At 39.4% G+C, this 23456-nt stretch overlaps 1 protein-coding gene across 1 annotated transcript in view; it reads right to left on the reverse strand.

Moving 5' to 3' along the window:
* Positions 1-23456, reverse strand: part of STK32B (serine/threonine kinase 32B) — a 167888-nt gene that overhangs the window by 56085 nt on the left and 88347 nt on the right. Inside the window, exon 4 of the mRNA XM_062636353.1 lies at positions 23087-23260. Within this exon, the coding sequence (XP_062492337.1) occupies positions 23087-23260 (174 nt within the window). The remainder of the gene's footprint in view (positions 1-23086; positions 23261-23456) is intronic.

The raw sequence follows: 23456 nt of genomic DNA on the forward strand, positions 1-23456 counted from the left end.
TAAGAGGCAGAGTTGTGTAGTCTTCATCCTTGGGCGTTTTCAAGACCTGAATGGATAAACCCCAAGCAACGTGGTCTGATCTGAAGCTGATGCTGTTTTGGGCAGGACATTAGACTAGAGGCCTCTGGAGGTGTCTTCCAGCCTGAATTAGTCTGTAAGTCTATGAAAAATAATATATGCAAGCTCAAATTTAGCCATCGTTCTTATTCCCCCTCCTTTTGGCTACAAGAAAGTTCATGAAAGACTAATGAGACCTGGGCAAGGCTGCTTGAAGGTAAAGGGGCCCAAGATAGTTGGTTGACATTCAAGGGTTGCTTTTTCTGTGCTCAAGATCAGAGCATCCCCACACGTAGGAAGTCAAGGAAGAGGGCCAAGAGACCTGCGTGGCTAAATAGGGAATTGCTGGGTATGCTCAAGTGGAAGAGGAGAGTTTACAGGTCATGGAAGGAGGGGCTGGCCACTTGGGAGGAATATAAGGCTGCTGCTAGAGGATGTAGGAAGGCAGCTAGGAGGACTAAGGCCTCCTTAGAATTAAACCTGGCGAGAGGGGTCAAGGACAGCAAAAAGAGCTTTTTCAAATACATGGCAGACAAAACTAACACCAGAGGCAATGTAGGCCCACTGATGAATGGGATGGGTGCCCTGGTGACAGAAGATACAGAGATGGCAGAGTTACTGAATGCCTTCTTTGTCTCTGTCTACTCTTTTGCAGGCAGTCCTGAAGAGCCCTGTACCCCTGAGACCTTAGATGAAGTCAGGTCGACAGAGCGGTTTGCCTTAGTCGATGAGGAATGGGTTAGAGACCAGTTGAGCAATCTGGACATCCATAAATCCATGGGTCCAGATGGGATGCACCCGCGGGTGCTGAGGGAACTGGCGGAAGTCATTGCTAGACCACTCTCCATCATCTTTACCAAGTCTTGGGAAACGGGAGAGGTACCTGAGGACTGGAGGAAAGCAAATGTCACTCCAGTCTTCAAAAAGGGCAAGAAGGAGGACCCGGGTATCTATAGACCGGTCAGCCTCACCTCCATCCCTGGGAAAGTGATGGAACACCTTATCCTTGGTGCCATCTTAAGGCATATCAAGGATAAGAGGGTTATGAGGGGCAGTCAGCATGGCTTCACCAGGGGGAAATCATGTTTGACCAATCTCTTAGCCTTTTATGAGGAAATAACACGGTGGATGGATGATGGCAGAGCGGTGGATGTGGTCTACCTTGACTTCAGCAAAGCATTTGACACAGTCTCCCACAGCATCCTCACAGCTAAATTGAGGAAGTGTGGACTGGATGATCAGGTAGTGAGGTGGACTGCGAACTGGCTGAAGGAGAGAAGCCAGAGGGTTGTAGTCTATGGGGCTGAGTCTAGTTGGAGGCCTGTAACTAGTGGAGTGCCTCAAGGGTCAGTACTGGGACCGGTATTATTTAATATATTCATCAATGATTTAGATGAGGGAATTGAGTGTACTATCAGCAAGTTTGCTGATGACACTAAGCTGGGAGGAGTGGCTGACACGCCAGAAGGCTGTGCTGCCATCCAGCGAGACCTGGACAGGCTGGAGAGTTGGGCAGGGAATAACTTGATGAAATATAACAAGGGAAAGTGTAGAGTCCTGCATCTGGGCAGGAACAACCCCAGGTTCCAGTATAGGTTGGGAAACGACCTGTTAGAGAGCAGTGTAGGGGAGAGGGACCTGGGGGTCCTAGTGGACGACAGGATGACCATGAGCCAACACTGTGCCCTTGTGGCTAAGAAGGCCAATGGCATCCTGGGGTGTATTAGAAGGGCGGTGGTTAGTAGGTCGAGAGAGGTCCTCCTTCCCCTCTACTCTGCCCTGGTGAGACCACATTTGGAATATTGTGTCCAGTTCTGGGCCCCTCAGTTCAAGAAGGACAGGGAGGGGCTGGAGAGAGTCCAGCGAAGGGCAACAAAGATGATTAAGGGAGTGGAGCATCTCCCTTATGAGGAAAGACTGAGGGAGCTGGGTCTCTATAGTTTGGAGAAGAGGAGACTGAGGGGTGACCTTATAAGTGTCTATAAATATATAAAGGGGGAGTGTCACGAGGATGGAGCCAGGCTCTACTCAGTGGCAAACGATGATAGGACAAGGGGTAATGGGTACAAACTGGAACACAAGAGGTTCCACTTAAACTGGAGAAGAAACTTCTTCTCAGTGAGGGTGATGGAACACTGGAACAGGCTGCCCAGGGAGGTTGTGGAGTCTCCTTCCCTGGAGACATTCAAAACCCGCCTGGGCACATTCCTGTGTAACATTATCTAGGTGCTCCTGCTCCGGCAGGGGGATTGGACTAGATGATCTTTCGAGGTCCCTTCCAATCTCTAGCATATTGTGATACTGTGATACTGTGAAATTCTGTCATGGGGCTTGAATGCTCATGAAAAAATAGTAGGAATAAATAGTCTATCTTCAGCATGAAAGGTTCGAATAGAAATGCTCTGCTGTTCAGCACTGGAGAGGTCTAACACATTATTTTATTAGCTATGTGAAAAGATGATTATTTCCCCTAAAAATGACTCAGAAATCTCAGTAAGAGTGAGCAAAACAAGGTAATTATATAGACAGTGCAGATAAAATTGAGAATAGACACATATTATATGTATACATCAGAAAAGGAGAATATGATTTAATCATCAGGATTCATGATCATATATAACCTTCTAGAGGTCACATTTTTCTGTCCTTTATGCAGGTCAAGTAGTCTTAGACAGAAGACTGAAAAACATGTGATGATGCCTTTAGCTCTAAAACCTGAAATTCAGAACAATTTCCAAAAAACGTTTCACGTGGACTGCTTCAAATTAGCAACGAGGACATTGTAACTTTTGAACTCTATTGATAAGAATTGGACTTGAAACATCAATCTAGAAGTGAAAGGTGTGTGGTTGGGGAAGTCAACTATGAATTGCCCAGCTTTGTGAAGGAAAAAAAGTAGTAGCTGGTTCATTGACTACCACTTCACATTGACAACAAATAATTCTAAGCAGGTTGCAGAAAAATATTGAAAATAAAGGTGTTATGCTGTAATTTAAAACAAAGGTAGGTCTTTCAGATTACCTGATTTCGTAGCATCTAAAGGAAAACCATAAAAAATTAAAAGATCTGGAGACGGCTGAACAAAAAATTCCCTGAGAGTAAAGAACAAATAGATTAATTTTGTTTTAGTTAACAGAAGAAGTCTGCAAGATGCGATGTGACAGGCGTATCGAATAATAAATAGTATCTAGATGGTCATTAGAACTTTTCTATTTGCTTTTGGAAGATGAAAGCAAGGTTCATATTTCATAAAACTGAACTAAACAAACAGGGTTTTTATTTATACAACTGAGAATTAAACTCAAGTTGATTACTACAAGACATAATTGCGCAAAAATGCTGCAGAGGCTTAAACAAAGATTTAGCCGTTGATGGGAATAACAGAACTACCAGCTAGAGTTCCTCCAGCTAAGATTAGTCTAATTGATTTAGGAAAGCAATTCTACAGCAAGTACAGATGCTGTCTTCCCTTCACCTTTTTGAAACACATTGTAATAATGCCAAACACAAGATCTATGCTTTCCCTTAAACCTGTGAGAATTGAAAAACTAACTCTGCCCATCTGTTTTATTCTGCTTTCATATTTTGCAGCAAACATCCAAACACTACAGTGCTAGTTTCTGCCATGTTTAAATTTGCAATTTTTTTTGCTTTTGCCTGTATTTTCTCTTTATTTTATGCAAAGATTCCCTGTGTTTCCAACACAGGAGCAGCTTTTGTTTGCCAGTCCAAACAGCTTTTTAAACTGTCAGAAGAAATTTTCCAGCTATAACAGCACTGGATGGGTCTGAATTCATATGTGTAATAACCCCTACCCCTAAGTTGGTATCAGCAAAAATCCAAAGTACATTCTTTCAACTTTATGTCTGACAGATTTCATTCTTTGCATTGCTGCTTCAGAGCAGGATCTAATGTATTAGCCCATTTCCATCCTCCTGAGCTTCTAGAATCCCACAGTAATGTCTATGAGTATTTTAGCTGATAGCAGTTTTACCAGCATGACTTATTAGGAGTATTTTCACTTTTTAACAATGGCTGGTTTTCTCTGAATGAGAACTGTTCAGCTTTCAACATTCCATTAACCAAAGGCAATGTACAAAGAAAACTCAGTTGTGTACAAACTCATGAAATTAAGTCTTAGATTTTTAAAAGCAGCTTTTAAATGCTTTTATTTGAATAGATAAAAGACAGGTACCCACTTTCATTCAGAGGTCAGAATCTAGCATAAGAACAACAGGGGTAAGTTGAAACAAGGGAAGGCTCAGAGTGGATATAAAGGAAATCTTTGACAATAAGGACAGAAAAGCAGTGGAATAGGCTGCCCAGAGGGGTTGTGTGGTCATCATCCCTGGAGTTTATCAAGATATGACTACATGAATCCCTGGGAAGACTGGTCTGTCATATCTGATCATGCTTTAAGCAGAAGGTTAGACTAGAGACTTCCTGAGGTCCCTTCCAACCTGATTTTTTTCCCCACAATCCTTTATGTATAGACAAGTTCTGCAGGGAGAAAAGAGGGCTTCCTCCACCCTTCAGGTGAGGAGCAGCAATCAAGTAGCTTCCTATAAACCATATGCAGCACTACAGCCCCTAATGAACCTCCCCCAGGGGGAGTGGTAATGTCTAGAGCCTACTGAAATAAAACTCCATGACTTACAATATATGCTTGGCTCGTTCTGTGGTGAGCCCATATTTGTGTATCCCTAAAATTAATTGCCTTATAGTTAAGGTAGCCTATACATTTGCAGTATGTTATGGGTTTTTTTCTCAGTGATCATTTCAAAATACGCAACAGAGAAATTAAAATAGATGGATTTTGGATTCTCATAAGGGTGCAAAAGAAGCAAGATCCAGCAAAGGCCCTTGAAGTCAATGGAAGGATCACATTGGCTTCAGCAGGCATAGTTTCAACCTTAACAAAGTTTTTCTCACACTCTTTTCTCATTAGTGCTGACAATCTAAGTGTATGTTGTGTAGGATAAACCTTGAAATGCTGAGCTTAAATGCTTTTTCCCTAATTATGCAGCTGTTATTTTATCTTAATACTTTTTTGCCTTATGCAGAAACAGGCATTTGAAGTTACTGTTTTCACTGGGGGGAAAAAATTATGCTAAGATCACAGAAAGTCACATTAAATAGTTTTTAACCTACAATGACCTTCCCAATCCCCTTTGCCTTCTCTTTGTCAAAATAGTCCAAACACTCATGACTTAAAGTGAGCATTGGTTGTATTCTTGGACAGAGGCAATGCTGTATGAAGACCAGAAGTCTGCATTAACTATTAGATGCAACTGTTAAGTTCAGAAGATATGCTACCATTAAAAAAAATCACAACAAAGAGCAAGAACTTCTGGATAGCAACCAGAAATCATGCAGGGATAATTCTGGTAAACTCAGTTTACCTGACTGTCTCAAATATTAAATTATTTTCAATTAATTCCTCATATATACTATATTTGTATACTACAGAATATATAGTAGTAGTATATAATATTTATATACTACAGAATATACCTGATGAGAGCCTTTTATTTTTTTTATTAGGGTTGATTTAGGTTTAGTCAGTCACACCAATGTTTCACATTAGATCACAAACATGTATCTGCTACATAATAATAAACTAATATAGCATGAGTATCTTTGGACAATTTTTATTAGGATTAATATTAGCTGCATAGCAGTTCTTAACAGCTGTAAAAATGGCAATAAGTTGGGAAATAAAACTTTCAGCTATGGATTATTCAAGTTCACATGAGACTTATCACTATATCAGAACACTGAAGTGAACCATAACATACATCATAAAGAGGTTTCTCCTAATTATGGAAAGGTGAATAAATTCTGATTTTCACAGATAGGGACCTTATTTCCTTCCTATGTGATATCTAGATTTAAAAATAATACACATATCCAAGGTATAAAAGAAAGTGAGTGCATACATAGTGAGGTTTTCTCATGGCAAATTTGTTGAAGCTTTGGATGAAGGAAATGTCAATATATGCTATACAGGCAAGAGATTAATTTGGTCAGAGGTGTTTTCCTTCTGTAAGGGCAGCACAGAAATGATACATTCTCCAGAGCTGAGCTGTGCAGAGTACCTATCAAGAATGGCTGCTCAAGAAACTGTCTTAATGAAGTCTGATGCATCCTTTCTTCCATTCATCAGCACCTCATCACTCATTTATCTTTTAGCTTTTTGTTCCTTACTAGCATCCTCCTTAGTTTCGAGAAAAGTTCAATTATATGAAAACAAAATCATAATAAGAATCTCAGAGTTATTTACTGCTATTTCCTATCAGATGGCTAGGAATGAAAGACTTTTGACTGCCTGAGACCCCTGATTGCCAGTTCACATACCAGTCACATCTCACCAGTAATTGCTGCCACTTACTGTCCTTTCGTAAAAAGACTCCCAGAGCCATATGTTCCTGCTCTAATGAATGCTGTGTCATGACCCTGTGAATCACTGTAATTTTGAAATTTAAAGACTTCAGTAAAATTGGAAATTAGCCAAGAAGATGTAGTATTAGACTATGAGAGACCTGTAAAGAAAAATACATCTTGTGGATGCCTGTTTGTACAAATCTGGAGGTGTTTCCTCAAGGCACCACATCTGACACCCAAGCCACAAGGATAATCAAATAGGTTTTCACACTTCATGGTGTCTGACTAAAACAGGAATGAGGAAACGATGTCTGTCAATAAAAGCCACTACTGGTGTGGACAGTAAATGCAGAAACAAGTGATCGAAATGGTGAAAAATTAATGTGCTGGTTCTGATCTTTACATATTTACACTTAGGCTAATTAACTGACAACCAGAGAGAAGTTACACAGGTAATTTATTGTTGCGTGGCTTTAGCTGCCTGAGATATTTATAGGAATAAATAAAAAGGTATGTACATTTTTAGCTATTTCTCTCTTGAGAAAAAAGAAAACTCCAGCACAGCTGAGATCCACTAATTCTGCTTAAAAGCAAAAAAACCTGCTGTTTTGCACCAGGATGTCCATGCATAAATTTATCTTCTGAGAAGCAAAGGGCACAACAATTCATTTCATCAACTCAGCCATTTCCATTTGCACTTTCTGGAGCCTGTTATACACAGAGGACTCACAATGTCAAAGGGCATCGCTTCTAGTGTCCTGGTTTGGTCTAAAATGTCAAAAAGCCTAAAATGTAAAACATTAATTGGTCTAAGTTCTGCCCAGCGGGACTGACTTAGTCAGCCCTGTTTCCATCCAGGGGAATAAAAAATCTGTGTTTCAGACTCCAAATAAGGCATGCAGCCAAAGTTGTAGTTTTGCAGTGATTTACCAGATACAGTTTGAGAATCACCAACTTCCACTAGAAGACTGCGATTTTCTTTTCAAATAAATATATGTGTGTGGATGGATAGATATTGGATGTCTCAGAAAAATTAACTGTCCTTCAGGAAAGGCTCAAACAGTACAACTTGAAAGGTAACCTGGTTTCATCACAGTGTTTTAATAGTTTTATGATACTTTAATCATATGTTCAAATTTCACAGGAATCATTAAGACAACTTCTAGATCTAGAAATTAATAGAATTCCAGAGAAATCTGTGTGAAACAAGTAAGGGTTTCAGGATCTGAAAATCATTCTGTAAAACTGAAACCTTTTTATGAAATTCTATACATGCAAACCCAAATAATGTATTTACCACCAATCATAAATGTTTAATTTTGTTCTAATACAACCTGTGATGCATTATTCACAAACCTGAGGTACTCAACCACTCAGTAAGCCTGGCAAGAAAAATCTTTTTATTGGGTTTTCCTATTTAAAATTGTCATTTTTATTTGAAATCTTTCATTTTTCCCTACAATTCCTACTCCTGGGGCTTTAATGCAGAGGTAAAAAATCCATAACTACTTCCAACTAATTATCTGTTAGCATGCATTCATACAATGCTAATCAGAATCCTATAATTCAGTCCTTTATTTCACTTTGGAGCCTTTTCCTTCTGTGTGGCAACAAGATCATTTTCTAGCATGTGTGCAAAATATAGCTGCTGTCATAATTTTGACAAGTGAAAATGCCCTCACTAATGAAGGCCTCTGAAGATCTTACCTTTTCTTATGTTCCTTTAAAGAGTGTCTGGACACCTGGCTCAAATCTTGGGATTGTAGTACCCAGATATATAGAAATCTGTTACTGTGATGCTAAGCTCTGTGGTGCCTCTGATTCCTGTTTAGTTTAGTATTATTTTTACTAGGTGTCCATGAAGATCTTGGATTTTCTTAGTGCTTATACAAACCAATTTTATGAGCTCTGCAAATAAAGCTGTCAAAGAAGGCACCAAAACACGCTTATTTACAAATACCTCAACTGGAACATGCTTGTTATTTTCCAATTTTATTTCTACGTGGAGAAGTATGATCATGAAAATATCTTCAATTTTCTATTTGTAACAATAGGTGGCAGTAACGATATCTACATTTGACTGAATGGACAGTGGTCTTCAGAAACACTGTATTTGTCAATTTTAGCTTAGAGAAATAGTTGCAGTAGATATTATTATTCCAGATTGAAGAAAATGAACTTTTTAAAACATGACTCCTATACTTTACATGTCTGAGTACATGTAGTCAGATGATAGTCCTCTTTGGCTAGGTTCAACTCCTGAATTTGCAGAGATGCTAAATTAAGATTAAAATATTAAACACAGAATGTTTCATGATACTGTTCTTTCTGAAGATCCAATATGACTGTATCACAGATTTGATTACATACTGCAATAGCAAGAAAAATAAGTGAAGGTTCTTATATGCTATAAAAGCATATGTCCAAAGGAGAATGTGAACCTGTACTTTGCCTTCTCTGTGTTGCATTGTATGTCTCAGAGACTGGGATTGGAAAATACCACCGTGGCCATGTAAACTGAGCTTTTACATAACAAAGCACAGACTGTGTTATCCAGGATTCACTTCTGGACACAGTGGTTCTGTTCCAAGTGAACATTTAACAGCACAAATGACTTAGCAGGCAATTGATGGTTAGTTTTCATCTTGCCTGAAGGAGTCAAAGTAAAGACAAATGTGCCACTTCCTTTGCTAGAAATGCTTTCTAATGCTAACACTAGACATGACTACAACTCCTGGACTTTTGGGTATCTCTAAGGGGAATCTTGAACAACCGTCAACACTGTGATGGTACCGAAACCCCACTGCATTTCAAGTAAAAAGTCTTTTCAGCCAAACGCTTCTCCAGATCACATGGAGGAATCATGCAGAATCACCACATAGCAGTAATTTTTGATAACCTCCCAGCTGATGACTTTGATCTTTTCTGTGTTGTAGCATCAAGTACTGCTGAGACCTTCTGTGTATACTAGTAGAAGGGTTATACCCCTGCAGCTTTCAAGTAGAGGTGACATCCCTGATAACCATAGGAAATGCACAACTCACTAGAAGCTAACTGGAATGTGGCATTTGGAAAGAATTATCTGCTCCACCTAGAAAGCATACACATTGCAATGGTAATGCTTCCTTCCATGATACCATGTGAGAGATTTTGGCTAGGAATAAGGGGAAGAATGTACTCTGCCAGCAATTACACAAGTAGCAGACCCTTTCTAGTAAAAGGCATAGCCCCTCTTCCAGTTTACACAGGCAGAAATCCATGTGTGAAACTAAATGAGAGAAGAAATTGATGACATTTGTCTTCTGCCTAAAGATAAATCAGGAGAGCATTGTTATTGAGAAGCATATTTGGCTTTGCTGTAAAAAGCTAGCATAGAAAATGTGGTGTTCTGCAGTGACTGTAATTCATATAGCTGCTACTTTGTTTTCACTGCATGAAATACAGAATAGATCCATTCAGATGTATCAGATATCCCCAAGTTTGCTCAGCTTATCAGGCAAACTCAAAAATAAAATATAAACCAATATATTCAATTTTTCAACTGAAAATATACAAAACGTACAATATACACTTGTGCTTAACTCAGCCACTATTCATGCTGTGTAATTACTGCATCATATTCTTACAATTTGTCTTAAAATTCCTACTAACTTCTATATGTAAAAGTCCATCAGATGCCCATTAAAACAGCAGCCTCCACAATAATATCACATTGTTTAACAATGTCTCCTTCCTCCGTACCATAGTGCAATTAATTACAGCCAACCTTGCTGGCAGTTAAAGTACAGTTCAGCATGGTGAACTTCACGTGCAGGCCAGCAAAGGTGACAGCAACTTCCAAAGGTTTCAGGTTTTCAGCTAGTGCCTGGACAGTCACCCCTTCATTGCAGCAGTGGATCTTCCCATTAGGGACATTTTCTGCTGATTCAAGTTTCAGCAGTACATATAGCAGGGAGAAGGGCTGTAGACCAGCAAATAGAAATCAGCAATGCTGTCTTGTTCACTCTGATCTGAAACCCCAAATGCTAGCATGAACGTCATATTCTCCATCTCCCTCACCACTGCCATTAACTCCTGTTGCCTCATGGTCATGATATGAGAACCATGGGTATAAATATTTGCGCCTTTATTCCTCAAATTGACCACCTCAGACTCCATAATACACACAACCAGAACATATCACTGAGAGAAGGCTGAATACGTTCTACAGTCAAGTGAGCTTTGATGTTCTTCTGTGTATGCTTCCACTTCTGGGTAGTTTTATTGATTTAGTATATGCAAAATTTAGCTGCAGTAGACTAGGATGAGAGGTGCAAAGTCTGTGCTTGAAAAGAAAATTGTATTTGATAAATGATTAAGAAATCTGACCTGCTACCACCTGAATGTCAGTAGCAGCTGGCAGGTCTTGTGAAATCCACCAACAGATGGATTAATTGTATAAAACAGAGGAGCAAATATCTGATTTTATGATGCATTTGCTCCCTCCAAACAATCTTTAATGTTTTAAGCAGAAGCCTCATGACACTTGTCTACCTCCAGCCTCACCTATCCTAGAAGGGAACGTAATAAATTACTTCTAAAAATAAGTAAGTTCTTCTAAAAATGAGTGCTTCTTCTTTTAAGAGAAAATATTTACAAAGAAACTCAGAGACCAATAAATGTGTGTATTCCTGCAGGTGGCTGTTTAAGATAGATGAGACTTGGCAGGCTACATCTGACCCAAACCACAACTCATATTCCAATGCACCACCGTTTTAAGAAGTCTCCCTATTATAAAAGCTGTCAATAACATATTGCTTTGAATCAAGCAGCGAGGAATTCCAGTTCCTCTTGATGAACCTGGGTAAGGAATGAAAGACTGGCAATATTACTTGAGTCCACAGACTGTAGTAGCAACGTCCTGTTTAAGATTACTAGGCAAGAATATAGTACAGATGAAGGTGTGTTTAAAGCAGACTCTCTGCAGAGCAACTTCTGCTACAGTATCTACTTGTACTGAAAATATTATGCTTCCTACTTGCTCAACGGAAAATAGAGAAGGGATTCAGGTCTCAGATTAAGATCCTTGGATTCTGTTCCACTGTGAATTAGGTGTCTATATTCCCATTCATGGTCAATGGATGTATAAATGACATGATCATTGGACTGCAAAGAACCATTCAGATTGTCTATTTTTGGATGAGCTTTTTAGGTTCCACTGGCTGTGTTGGATAGGTATCCAGTTGCTTAGACTGTCAAAAAAAAAAAAAATACAGACTCCTCATTTAGGTGTTGGTGAACTGCGCAAGAAGTTTTTAAAGACATAAGAAACATCTTGCGTGCTGTGCGACATTACAAAAACAACTGAGGATGTTCTCAAGTCGAGTTATTGTAATGTGTTATCACAGAAGCACAGGCAGGTATTTAAGCCTCTTGCAGGAGTCACGCTTCTGGTGCTCATTGTCTTGCTTGACGTCACCTCACACCACGAAGAACGCAAACCTTCATACGTGATTAACTGTGCTGTAGTTAAAATACCTTGCATGCTTAAGGATATTTTTAGTTGCTGCCATCAAATAAAACATCCTGCTTGCCTGCAGCATGAAAGCAGCTAAGGCTTTGTATGGTATTCTGTCCAGGTGAGGTTAAGAGGGGGATATCTGAGGTTAAGAGGGGGGTGTTAAGAGGGTCCCAGGGGCTCCTCTCTTTCCTCCAGACGGTAGCCATCACAAACCCAGCTGTTTGTGGCATCCAGGGAACCTGGCACTGCTACACAGAGCTGCTTTTGTACAACTGGTGCCACATTTCATCTCAGGGAGATAAAGTCTTCTCTGATGTAAGGAAACTGGTGACCAAGTATATCTTGGGAGGGAAAAGCAGGCAATGACTGAGCAGCACCATTCTTCCCATTAACTAAAGAGTTACACTGGTTTGATGCATATGTTCAAAAATCTAGACAACTAAGTCTTAATAATTTAATTTCTCAGCTTTGTATCTCACATGCTATTCTTTTTTGACCCTGTGTCTTCCACAAGCAAATATTAAATAATGATAGGATAAAAGACTTTTGACTGGAAATGAACATAATTACTTATAAGCTAATAATTCTTAGTTTCAGCAGTAAAGTACTCTGGGACTCAGGGAAATAAGCTTTAATTAGTATTCAACTCTCTGTACATGTAAGTGAACGTGTTTACATTGGGGTCCATTCGCAAAGTGTTTCTGTGGCTCAGTAGGTTTGCAGAAAAGCACTGAAGCAGCACCATCAGGAGAAAGTCTTGCAGCACCTCAAAGAGGCAAGTTGTGTCTTTGGAGATTTTAAAGGCAGAACTCCAGGTAACTAATACATTTAATCAGAATAAAAGCTGAGAAACGCAGCATTCTGGCAATAGGTTTTCAACTCAGCAAATCTTGCTGAGTGACAATATTAGTAATTGTTATTGGCTATTGACTTGCTTTCAGAATAGACCTCTGACACTTGTTGAGTAGACCTATTGATCCAATATTTTTAGAGGACCATATCTTAATTTCTGTAGCAACTTCAGAGAGCAACATAAGAAATCCAAAACCGCATTTCCCTATATTGACCTGTTCTAGGAACACACAGAGGGAGTATTAGAGTATTTTTTCTGCCTGTGTATTAATTATCTGAAGAACTCTCAGCAAAGTTTTCCACAGTTGGTGAATAAAGATGTTTGACCCTGACAGTGGATAAGAGAGACATACTTAAAATCAATCCCCTATTTCCCCTGTTACCACACAGCCCCCCCTTTTCCACCCCCACCTTCTCTCCCGCATTCTCCACTCTCTGCTCATTCCTCATTTTGGATATTAGGGTCTGCCCCTCTCCACAGCAGCTTTGCCTTGCCCACCCCACACTTTGCACTCCCCGGCCTCTTCTTCAGCCTTCCTCGTGCCCCTCTGCACATCTCCTCCATACTGTGCACAGGGAGATGATGTCCTTTTTTTATTCATATCTTCAAATCTATCTATCTTGCCACCAGTTTATTTTTAACTTGCTACACTACTGGCTCTCCACAGTGTGCTGCTCATCTGGCTGAAACACCAACCACGTTCACTTCAGGTCCAAATTGTGGACTCATGGGCCATGCATTTAGAGCTCAGCGTAAGCCTGTCTGACCAGTTTGTTTTTCTAACACTGGTAAAAAAATGTCACTTTTCTGTGCTGCTATTTTTCTTGTAGCGTTTTTTAACATTCATGGAGTCTTTTGTCATTCCAGTTCCATTGCTCATCATTTGACATTGAATGATAACAACTACAGAGAAAGATGGGATTTTAAGCAGTGTTGGCTTTTATTAAAAACTAATGAAGTTTGGGGGCTAAATAAAGCCAGAGAAGAATATGGCTTGAACCTCAAAATGCTTCAATCTGAACTTAACCTGACAGCAAAGACAGCATCTCTTTATAGAAAGAGGGCCCTCAATTTTATTGTAAGAAACTCATATTTATCTTTAAAGTACCTGTGCTCATAATTAAACCCTCAAATCTAAAAAAAAAACCCAAAGTGTGAAATGTGTAATAAGATTACCACTGAAATAAGCCATGTGACTTATAACATGATTAGACACAGAATAGTGACTGTGAAAGAAAAAATACTAAGGGAGGCTCCAGCCTTGTATTGTTTTTATCATTAGACTAGAGAGCAACTCCTCTGCATTCAGAATTGCACTGAAGTTTCATGTTTACAACAAGATGAACAGATAAATAGCTGAATAGTGGTAGCCACTGGAGAAAGGTTATTATTCATTCTTGTTAGTCTGACTGTCAAGATGATTTTGCTTATCAGTGTAAAGAATGATCAAACTCACCACAATCTAATTTAATAAATGTTGGTTCATTGAAAGTGTGCTGCTTAGCAAGCAATGTTCCCACCATGCAAGTTCCCAGTGTAGCACCATGTTTTAAGGTCTTTCCTTGCTGACAGTATGGAAAAGTTGTGTGCAAAAACATCACAACTGCTTGCCTTGTCTCCTCTGCTGCAGGGAAGTGCAATTATCCTCACTGGGTCAGTAGGAAATTCCCCTGGGGATGAATGGAAACTGTGTGCACACATGCTGGGAGAAGCAGAGGCTTGTCAGTAGAAGTCTGTCACACAGCATCAAAGCTTTGAGCTGTTGTTCTTTCTCTTCTGTAAAACTTATCCAGAGTAGTTGGGACTGAAGTTTACAGAGATATAGATATGTTTGAAAATAACCCTGAGGGAGGAGAAGCCTCTGAGGAGCTGCCAGAAAAAAGGATGCAGATAATAAATGCAACAGAAATAAGTCCCACTTCAGCAGAACAAGACTCATGGCAACCTGTCTCTTAATTAGAGTCCCTGCCCACCAGATGATTTGTTTTGAAAGATGAAACTCTGTCAGATGACCAGTGTTGTAACTCCTCTTTCTCATCCCTCTGTGTATCTGCTAGATCAAAAATTGTAGAAAGGAGACCACATCTCATCCAAGGCATGAAGGAAGCTTAAATTGCAATATCCTTTAATGAAATGCCTTCTACCACACTGCGGAAAATCTACTTAATTCCTGAGATATAAAACTCATGCAAGTCATGAAGAAATAATGTAAACACATTCTTTGCCCCTTAAGTCTTTGTTATTTTGTCATATATTAAAACAAAACTTACATTGGAAGGAAATCTCCAAGGGAATGATAAAATACTTTATGTATGTATTGCTCATTCAAGCCGAAAAAATGTTGCAACCATTAAAGCAGGAACAGGAGAAGAAAGCAATTTTCCATCTGCTACTGTTGGTTTATGCTTTGCTCAGCCTGAAGTTTACAGACTTTTTGCATATCTCCTCTCTCCATCTATGTACTTTAATCAAAGGTTTTAAATTTCTTCACTGACGGCAAACACAAAAATGACTCAAGCACACTGCATGCAAATCTGACACTTCAGGGAGAGAATATGTCTGCTTAGAGTCACAATGCTGTGAAATTTCCAAGATGCAAATATATCAGAATACTTTTAATCTAAGATTGACACTGAAGCTTTGCAAAAAAGGATCAATATTGTATCAAAGGGGTTAGCTCTTGTTCTCTCCCCTGTTACTTAAGACTTCGTTGCTAATTTGATCTTGCTGGTGAGAGGATCTTTTGTTAAGCCTCTCCTCCACTTCCAGCTTGGGAGGTCAGCACTACCCTGGCACGGCAGGTAGGGAGGGTGGGTCACAAAACCAGGGTAGACCTGTCAGTGCCATATGAGACAGGCAATTAGTACTGTGGATACTGTTATGCCTCACTAGATGGAGTGCCTGTTCATTTTAATTAGCCATACAAAATTATTTAAATGTCATTATAAATACTCTACTATATTAAGAATTACAATATCAACATACTATTAATATGGTAGTCTTTGCTAGTATATATAAATTGGGAGCAGATGCCTGTACTAAAAACACTTGCATCTGTAAAACAACACAAAGAAATTTGTAATGGACTTCTGTGAAAGGAAGAAAGTGCTGATAACACACCACATGGGCCACAAAGAAACTAGCAATATATTAAAGCAGAAAACTAGCATAAACCAGATCAGATTTGTAGATGGAGACCTGAGATAATCTTGAATATAGAGCTCTGCTTCAGTGCTGTCAGCATCTTCTGTTTCAGTGTCTAAATCTCGGAAAATGATTCATGCTCAAAATTTCAATACTGAGGAGCAGGAGAAGGAAGGAAGGAAAGCATTGAATATTGTTATCCATCAATAGAGAGTGCAGAATCATGGAGATGAGTGATATGTAATATTTTAATACATATCATGTGCCCTGAATACTACTTGAATAAGACTTCCTAAAAGGTAGGTTAATGTAAAAGTATTATTAGCGAAAAATGGAAAGAGGTGATAAACACTAGGAGGTGATAATCAGTAACACACACAGGTGGCAGCATCTGATTTAGGTAGGGATGCACTTTGCAGGATCTACAAGCAATTCAGGGGAAAGTTATAACCCCAAAACAAATATAAAGAAGGGCTTTAGGAAAAGCCTCTGGAAGACAGATGAAGATGAAAAAGGCAACAGTGACTGGAAAGTGGGAAATGCAGAGCATGGAATGAGCAACTGGTGTATAATATCTATATGGACCTCATATGTTCCTTTTGAACACACTCCACAGAAAAGTGTGCTGAGCTCAGGCACCAGTAGATGTGCTGGCATTTCCAGGATGGTGCCTATTACACACACTGCAACAGGCTCTATGGAAAGGTAATTCCCTAGCAGCTTTTGTTGCCAATTTTCAGAGAGGTTTGTATCTCCTCACGTGACAGAGTCTGAACGTGCCCAGGTCTCAGTTTGTCTAAACTGTCTCCTTTTCCTGTATGCTTAGCCATGAACAGCATGAAGTGCTGATTCCCTCTGTGGAAATGCTTTACCTAGCTTTGAGAGAGCTGTGCTTTCTGGTAGTGAGGAGTATGGAGCTACAACTAGAAGGAGCAAGTCAGGCACATGTAAGTCCACAATGCCCTTATGATGGTGTGGTGATTTTAGAGTTTTGGGGAAAAGATTTTTCATGTTTATTTTGTTGGTTGCAGCTAAATGACAGTGAGATGAAGAGGAATTCAGGAAAATCTTTAAGTGTGTGTAAAAATCAACAGTCTGGATACAATTGTTTGCAATTCTTTCCAGCTCTGTTATGGAAGAATTTGTAAGATTTAACTTTCCTTCTAGACATAAAGGAGTGTACAACATGCACCTAGAAGAAAAGTTTAGCTTTACAAATTCAAGCAATAGGAAAACCATCTACAATCACAGATTTTTTTTTAGTGAAGGACACTTGCTCTCTAGAGCTGTACAAAGCATAAACAAACATTTAGGAGGGCTTAAGTTAAGCTATCTTTGTCTACTAGAAGAGTTTCCTTTAATGCAAGATAGTTGGCCAAGCTCAGTCTACAGTTCAGATCTACCCTCTCCTAACACTGATTGGACACCTAAATTTTGCATGATGTAGGGCTTGTGAGACGAGTTTTCCTTGGCTAAACAAAATATTTTATGTAAAAGTATTCCTACAAAAACTTTGCAATAATGAGAAGAAGGAAGATGAAAGAAAGGGCCAAGGGGCAACTTTGTGTGAAAACTGTAAGGAACCAAGCAATCCCCTGCTGACTGCAAGGAGGATGTCTCAGCAATGGGGTGTGAAAGGAGTGAGGGTGTGGAGGGTGTCTTCTGGTATTTCTGCTGAGTGATGAAGGGGAAGCACACTACCTACAGTCAAAGGTTACATCTGTGCCAGTGGCAGGACTGGAGTACCTGATGGAGCATCATGCATCTCAGTGTGTTCCCTGTGCCTCTTCCCTAATACAGACAGTTTTACTTCATTAGTAGTCTAGTCTCTGGATACTGAAGTCTCATTGTGCTTCCAAACCAAGTTCATTTATTTGCAGTGTGTCATTTTGTGTATCAGGTAACTTCTTGTTTTACTCTTTCTAAACAGTGGCAAAATTAATTTGTTCTTGTAGGCGGAGAACTCCATTCAAAAGTTCAAGGACTTGTTCTCTGCATATCCAGATCTTGTGGTACGTAATTCTTGTTTTAAGGACACAACTGAAAATTGAATATTTTTGTGCTCAGAATTTGTGAATGACATTATTTTTGTTCAGTTGCTGGTTCATAAGCATTCAGCAGGTTTTCTGTGCTTTGTGGTTTACATGGTGTCTCTTTTGGGGCTGGTTTTGAGATGTTTTCTGATTTGCTTCTCTTACATAACTAATTGCTCAGTTCCTTCATTTTGTCCTTGGAAATAATGTGGGCTTGCTCTTGTTTAAAGAACATAATACAATGACATGGATGAGACATGGGAAGACAAATTAAGAAAACTCAACAGACAGGCCTCTTCACCTGTCATGATCTTTGGTAGTGCTTATGAATAGCAGACAAACTATGGTTGGTTTTTACTATTTCATCTACTTCAGATTCTACTACATTTTATTCTTCATCTGCACGTGCTTACCAACATGAAAAATAATACTAGCATGAGCTGAAATGCATAAGGAACTGTGTCCTTTTTAACATGCCTGGTAAATCTCAGTTTGGCACTATTCTGCCTGTGATATTTGTGAAAAAAAGTGCAAATTCTGTATTTTCAAATAATTTCCAAACCTATTTACTGCTTACATACTAAATGGACAGTATAAAAGGAGCACTGTAAATTACATCTTGTTCTTTTGGTATATGGTGCCATGGATGAAACTGGAAAACGCCATTTTAAAGAAGAGTTTAATCATTTAGACATTATGTTATTTCACTGGACTGCTGGACACCTTGAAAAGCTCAAAGGTAATGAACAAACAGGCATCTTCTACACCATAGCCCAGCCTAGCAGTGCTGAACAAGGAGTACATCTTGTTTAGCTGGTAGCAGCAACACACCATTACACTGCAGTGGATCAGCAGGGTGAGGACAATGTAATGCTCGATTTGTCACCACCTTCCATTAGTTTTTGCACACTCTGCCCTGCTGCTAAGTATCTGTTCAGAGCTGGAATAGCTCCTGGAGCTACTCTCAATTGGAAGGAATGGAAAACAGCACTGATCACAGTAGCCACACAATGCAGACCCACCAAGCCAGACCAATTCCACTTGTATTGTGCTTCAACCAAAAATTTATATGTTTATATGTATGCGTACACATATAGGTTAAAAAAACCCTACTGAAATAAAAATGCCCTGAGCATGCAGATCCAAGAGCTAGTCCAGTATCCTAAAATTGTGGTGGAAGGTTACTGCAATTCCCTTTCCAGACATCTGCCACATCCAGTCTTCTTTCTGAGCAGATGAAAACCGGCAGAGTCAAGCAACAATGAAAAGTTGTAAGGGCAATGCAGTTAACAACACTTGCCCTCTTAGAAAATGTGATTTTATCATCACAAGCTTGTTAGTTGGGCAGCAGGGGCAGCAGCAGCAGCAGCAGCACTGCCAGGCCAGTGCTACACCAAGCCAAGGCTCTCGCTGCAAGAGCATCCTGGGAGAGATAACACCAGAGCTCCTGCTGGAAGAACAAGCTGAATGAAAATAGGTACCCTACTTTGGTGGAAAAGCAGGTGGTTTCATTGAAATGTATGAAGAGCAACATTTGTGAAAGGAGGAGGTTGAGTTACTCATGGCTGAAATAAGTTTATTCAGCCTTTGATGGGAAAACTTTTGTCCAACACATTATTCATTGGTATTATACAAGCAGAACTGGAAAGAATGTGTTTAGTCATACTGTCTTAAAACAGCAGAAAGCCAGATTTAATCCAACATCTGAGGATGAATGAGACCATATGAGTTGTCAGAAGCCTTTCTATGTGTACTGGATCTGAAGGTTTACACTAAACACTGTTCATCCAGCTTTCAAATAATTATTTTTCATTTAATAAATCTGAACAAAAATATTTCTACAGCAAGGCTGTGAGGAAATAAGGATTTGTGATGTAGCCATTACCTGTGACCAACAATTTAGGGATATCTCACTATTAAATTAGCTGTTGTGCAAGTGAAGAATTTGCCCAGAATAATCTTCAAATCATGGCTTTAAAGTTCTAGCTTTTATTTTTAAAGTTTTTAGAACTCTGGCTGAAGAGTTATGTAAATGCTAACATTTGCAATAGAGCTGCAAGCAAGACACACAGTGCAGCATTCATTTTTGTGCCGTAATAAATAAATCCACTATTGCAGGATTGTGCTTGACAAATAAGGGTGTGATTTTTATATACATGGGTGTGATTAATAAAAATGACAGGTTCCATAAGCACACCAGAACAGTAGTGGGTTTTACTCTATTTATGGTTAAACTTGTCCCTACAGAAACAATACTTCTATTGCTGAAACTATTGCCGCATTCCAAGTACACAATGCTAAACCACATCAGCAAATACAGATGCATTGCAAAGCATCTTCCAGTGGAACTGGCATGGCACTAATTTGAACACTTCTACATCCACTCGTAGATGCCCGATAATTCCTGTCCCTTTCATTATCACTTCCTTTTACAGCAAAATCCTGGAGCTGCAGGTTCATCTTGAAAAAAACATTCTGTCATGTCACCAGATGCAATAGTAATGGAAACCTGAACACATTTCATACACATCTGTAAATATTGAGGAGGAGTTAAGTTCCTGACTCACACAACATATATTCATCTCTTTATAATACTGCAATCTGAAAATACACCTACCCAGTCTGATAAATCATTCAAGTATTTGCTCTTTGTAGCCCAGACAAAATTTAGTAAGGGGCTTTCTCAATGATTCTGTGACTCACTAACCCTATTTTTCCCTTTTGCTTCTGATGCATTCATTTACAAATGAAAGATCTAATAAAGTTTTGAAGGTTAGTGTGTGAATGCTGACTGGAAGCACGTGGTCACATTGATATTGCAGAGGTCTTCTACCATGAAATATAAGCACTAATGAGTTCTACTGGTTTCCTTTCTAATCGAGATGGTGTGTTTGCAGTGATTAAGTAATGGCTACATATCTCCTCAATGTTCATCTCTGCTGGCTCAGCTTCTAAGCCAATTTAAATCAGCATTGCCATGCTACAGAGATTTATGGCAGCTGAAGACCCATCCCCCAGAGTGCTGCTCCAGGTGGTGGGGAGGCAGAAGGCAGAATGTGCTGGGGCTCTCCTGGCTAAATAACGTGTTCACTGGCATCTGGATCATTTGGGATTTTATGGTAATTGATGGAAATACAAGAGTCAAAATACTCCTCTTGCCACAGTTTTGGGTGATATGGGCAGAAAGAGATGAAGTGGGAAAGCAAGGCTCTGATTTCACATCTGCCAGCCTCAAAATAAACATAATTTCTATAACACAGCAGAGTCCTGAACAAGATCCTTTTCACCCTAAAAATTAATCCTAGCTAAACAGTCCGTGAGGTCTGCCAGAGGCAAAGATAGGTATTTTGCCACATTTGGTTTTGTAAAAGCTTTTGGTGTAGAGTGAAAGCAAAAACCAAATCCCAGAACTTGCCCTCAAGTGAAGCTAAGAACCACCTCCAGAACCCCTGCCTTGGTGCAAACCAAGAAGTGTTGAAGCCAGTGCTATCACTTTATACTACAACCAGCTCAAAAGAGACAATTTAGTAAAATCAAGTGCTTACTAGTCAGGATTAAGTAATACAGAAGGGAACAAAGTGTTTTGCCCAATTTCACAGTTGGGCCATGGCAATGCAGACACTGTCACAAAAAAACTATAAGCAACCACAATGACTTCATTCCAGTCCTTCACTCTCTCGAGACATCTGCCACCTTTCACAGGCTTCTTTTGTGAAACATTTGTAAGTAACAGGCTTATAGCAAAATACAAGTTTTGATTACGAACTGAGTTGTCTCATGAATGTTTTGACAGCCTATTTGCATTAAATGTCTCCTCATTAAAATGAGGGTGAGAAAAATGCTCATCAATTTGCTTTTCACCAAGAACATTCCTTAAGGCATAGAAACAAAGGTCAGATGAAATGCTGAGCTTCACTTTTAAAATATTCACTGACAAAGGAAAACGCATGTAAAATACATGGAAATGTGCTAAAATAATAACAGTGCACTAAAGATATAAGAATTCAGAAATTGCTTGCAATGTTTGTGTGAGTTTTAATTGCAAGCAAAACTACTGTTGCAATATTTGCTGGATTTTGTCTTGCTCAACTTTCGGTAATGCAGAGCACCCATCTACCACTGCACTTGAAACCAGAGAGATTTCATATGGACCCTCCACCTCCTTAAAATCAGATCATACTTTATTTTTGTTCCTAATTGCAAAATTGTGAGGCAGCTCTGGTAGTTGGATGGAATGAAAACTATCACTTAATCACTTAATGTATTTGAAGGAACTTGTTTATACTGGACACTGGAAGATCTATGGCACAGCTTAGCTTAGTTTGGTCTCTGAAACTCACGTCCAGCTTTGGCAACACAAAAATCTGTCTATTTTTGTATTCTGATAACTGTAAATCAGGAAGGAATATCCTGAATTTAGCCTGAAATGAGTGAAACAGAGGCTGATACCCATAGTTTTATAGTTTCACAGCTGCTGTGTAACACAAAAAGAGAATTTACCCTGCTGCTTCAGTCAAATGTCAGATTGTTTAAGGAAAACAGACCCTGATGCTTGACATCTTTTTGAAATGCATATTATGATCGTCAGCTGTAAGGCAGTAAAAATAACAGATTGTTGTTCTAATTTATTTCTACTATTTCTCTTATTTCATCATTTCTCTTACTCCTTGTGACCTTCATGCAGATTCTGCAAGTAAACAAGTTTCTCCTTACTCTCAGTCCTTGGTTTTGTGGCTGTTCCCTGATGTTGTGTGAAATTGTTGTACTGGATTACATTTTTGTGTTCAGGAAAAATGGGGCACTGGAATACTGACAATTAATTAAAAGCAGCTAGGATGTTGTTTTGGGTTGCATTTACTGTTTAAAGACCATAGTAAAAAACATGCATCATAGTATGAGATCAGAACAAGAAAAGGGTAGTATAAGAGGGATATGGGGCTACCGAATATCCGAGGACAGAAAGAAAACACTCTTCAGAGCCAAATTCCACTCTTGGATAGCAATGAAAACTTTTCAGACGTGTTGAACAAACAGAACTGTGTAATCAAGTATGTGATAAAATTCCTCTGCTCTGCCAAAAGAAAGCAGCCTGCCCCCCAAATGAAATTCACTCACCTGTGAATGATGTGGTATCTCTGCAAATAATCCAACGAAAGTGCCAGCTCACAAATGTACAGCTTAATAGTTCCTTCATTAAAGTGGACGTTCTGCTGCAAATGGTAACGCAGATCACCTCCAAGCAAGAGGTCAACCACCATGAACATGTCTTCTTCATCTTGAAAGGAATACCTATAAGAAAGAGATACAGCTGAGATCTCAGGCTGGTGACACAGCCACAGCCGTGCCTTAGGGTAGCTCTCAGGAAGTAGATCTGTTCATAGTAAGTCCATGATTTGCCCAAAAGGCATACACTGATTTTCCAGTGCTGTGATCCAATCCTGCAACTGGACTCTGCATGTTCAAGGCAAGAAGAGCTTGAACTGCT

This window comes from Pezoporus occidentalis, unplaced genomic scaffold (assembly GCF_034315485.1).
Source record: "Pezoporus occidentalis ecotype Australia unplaced genomic scaffold, CSIRO_AGI_Poc_V1 ctg48, whole genome shotgun sequence".
NCBI classification, from domain to species: Eukaryota; Metazoa; Chordata; class Aves; order Psittaciformes; family Psittacidae; genus Pezoporus; species Pezoporus occidentalis.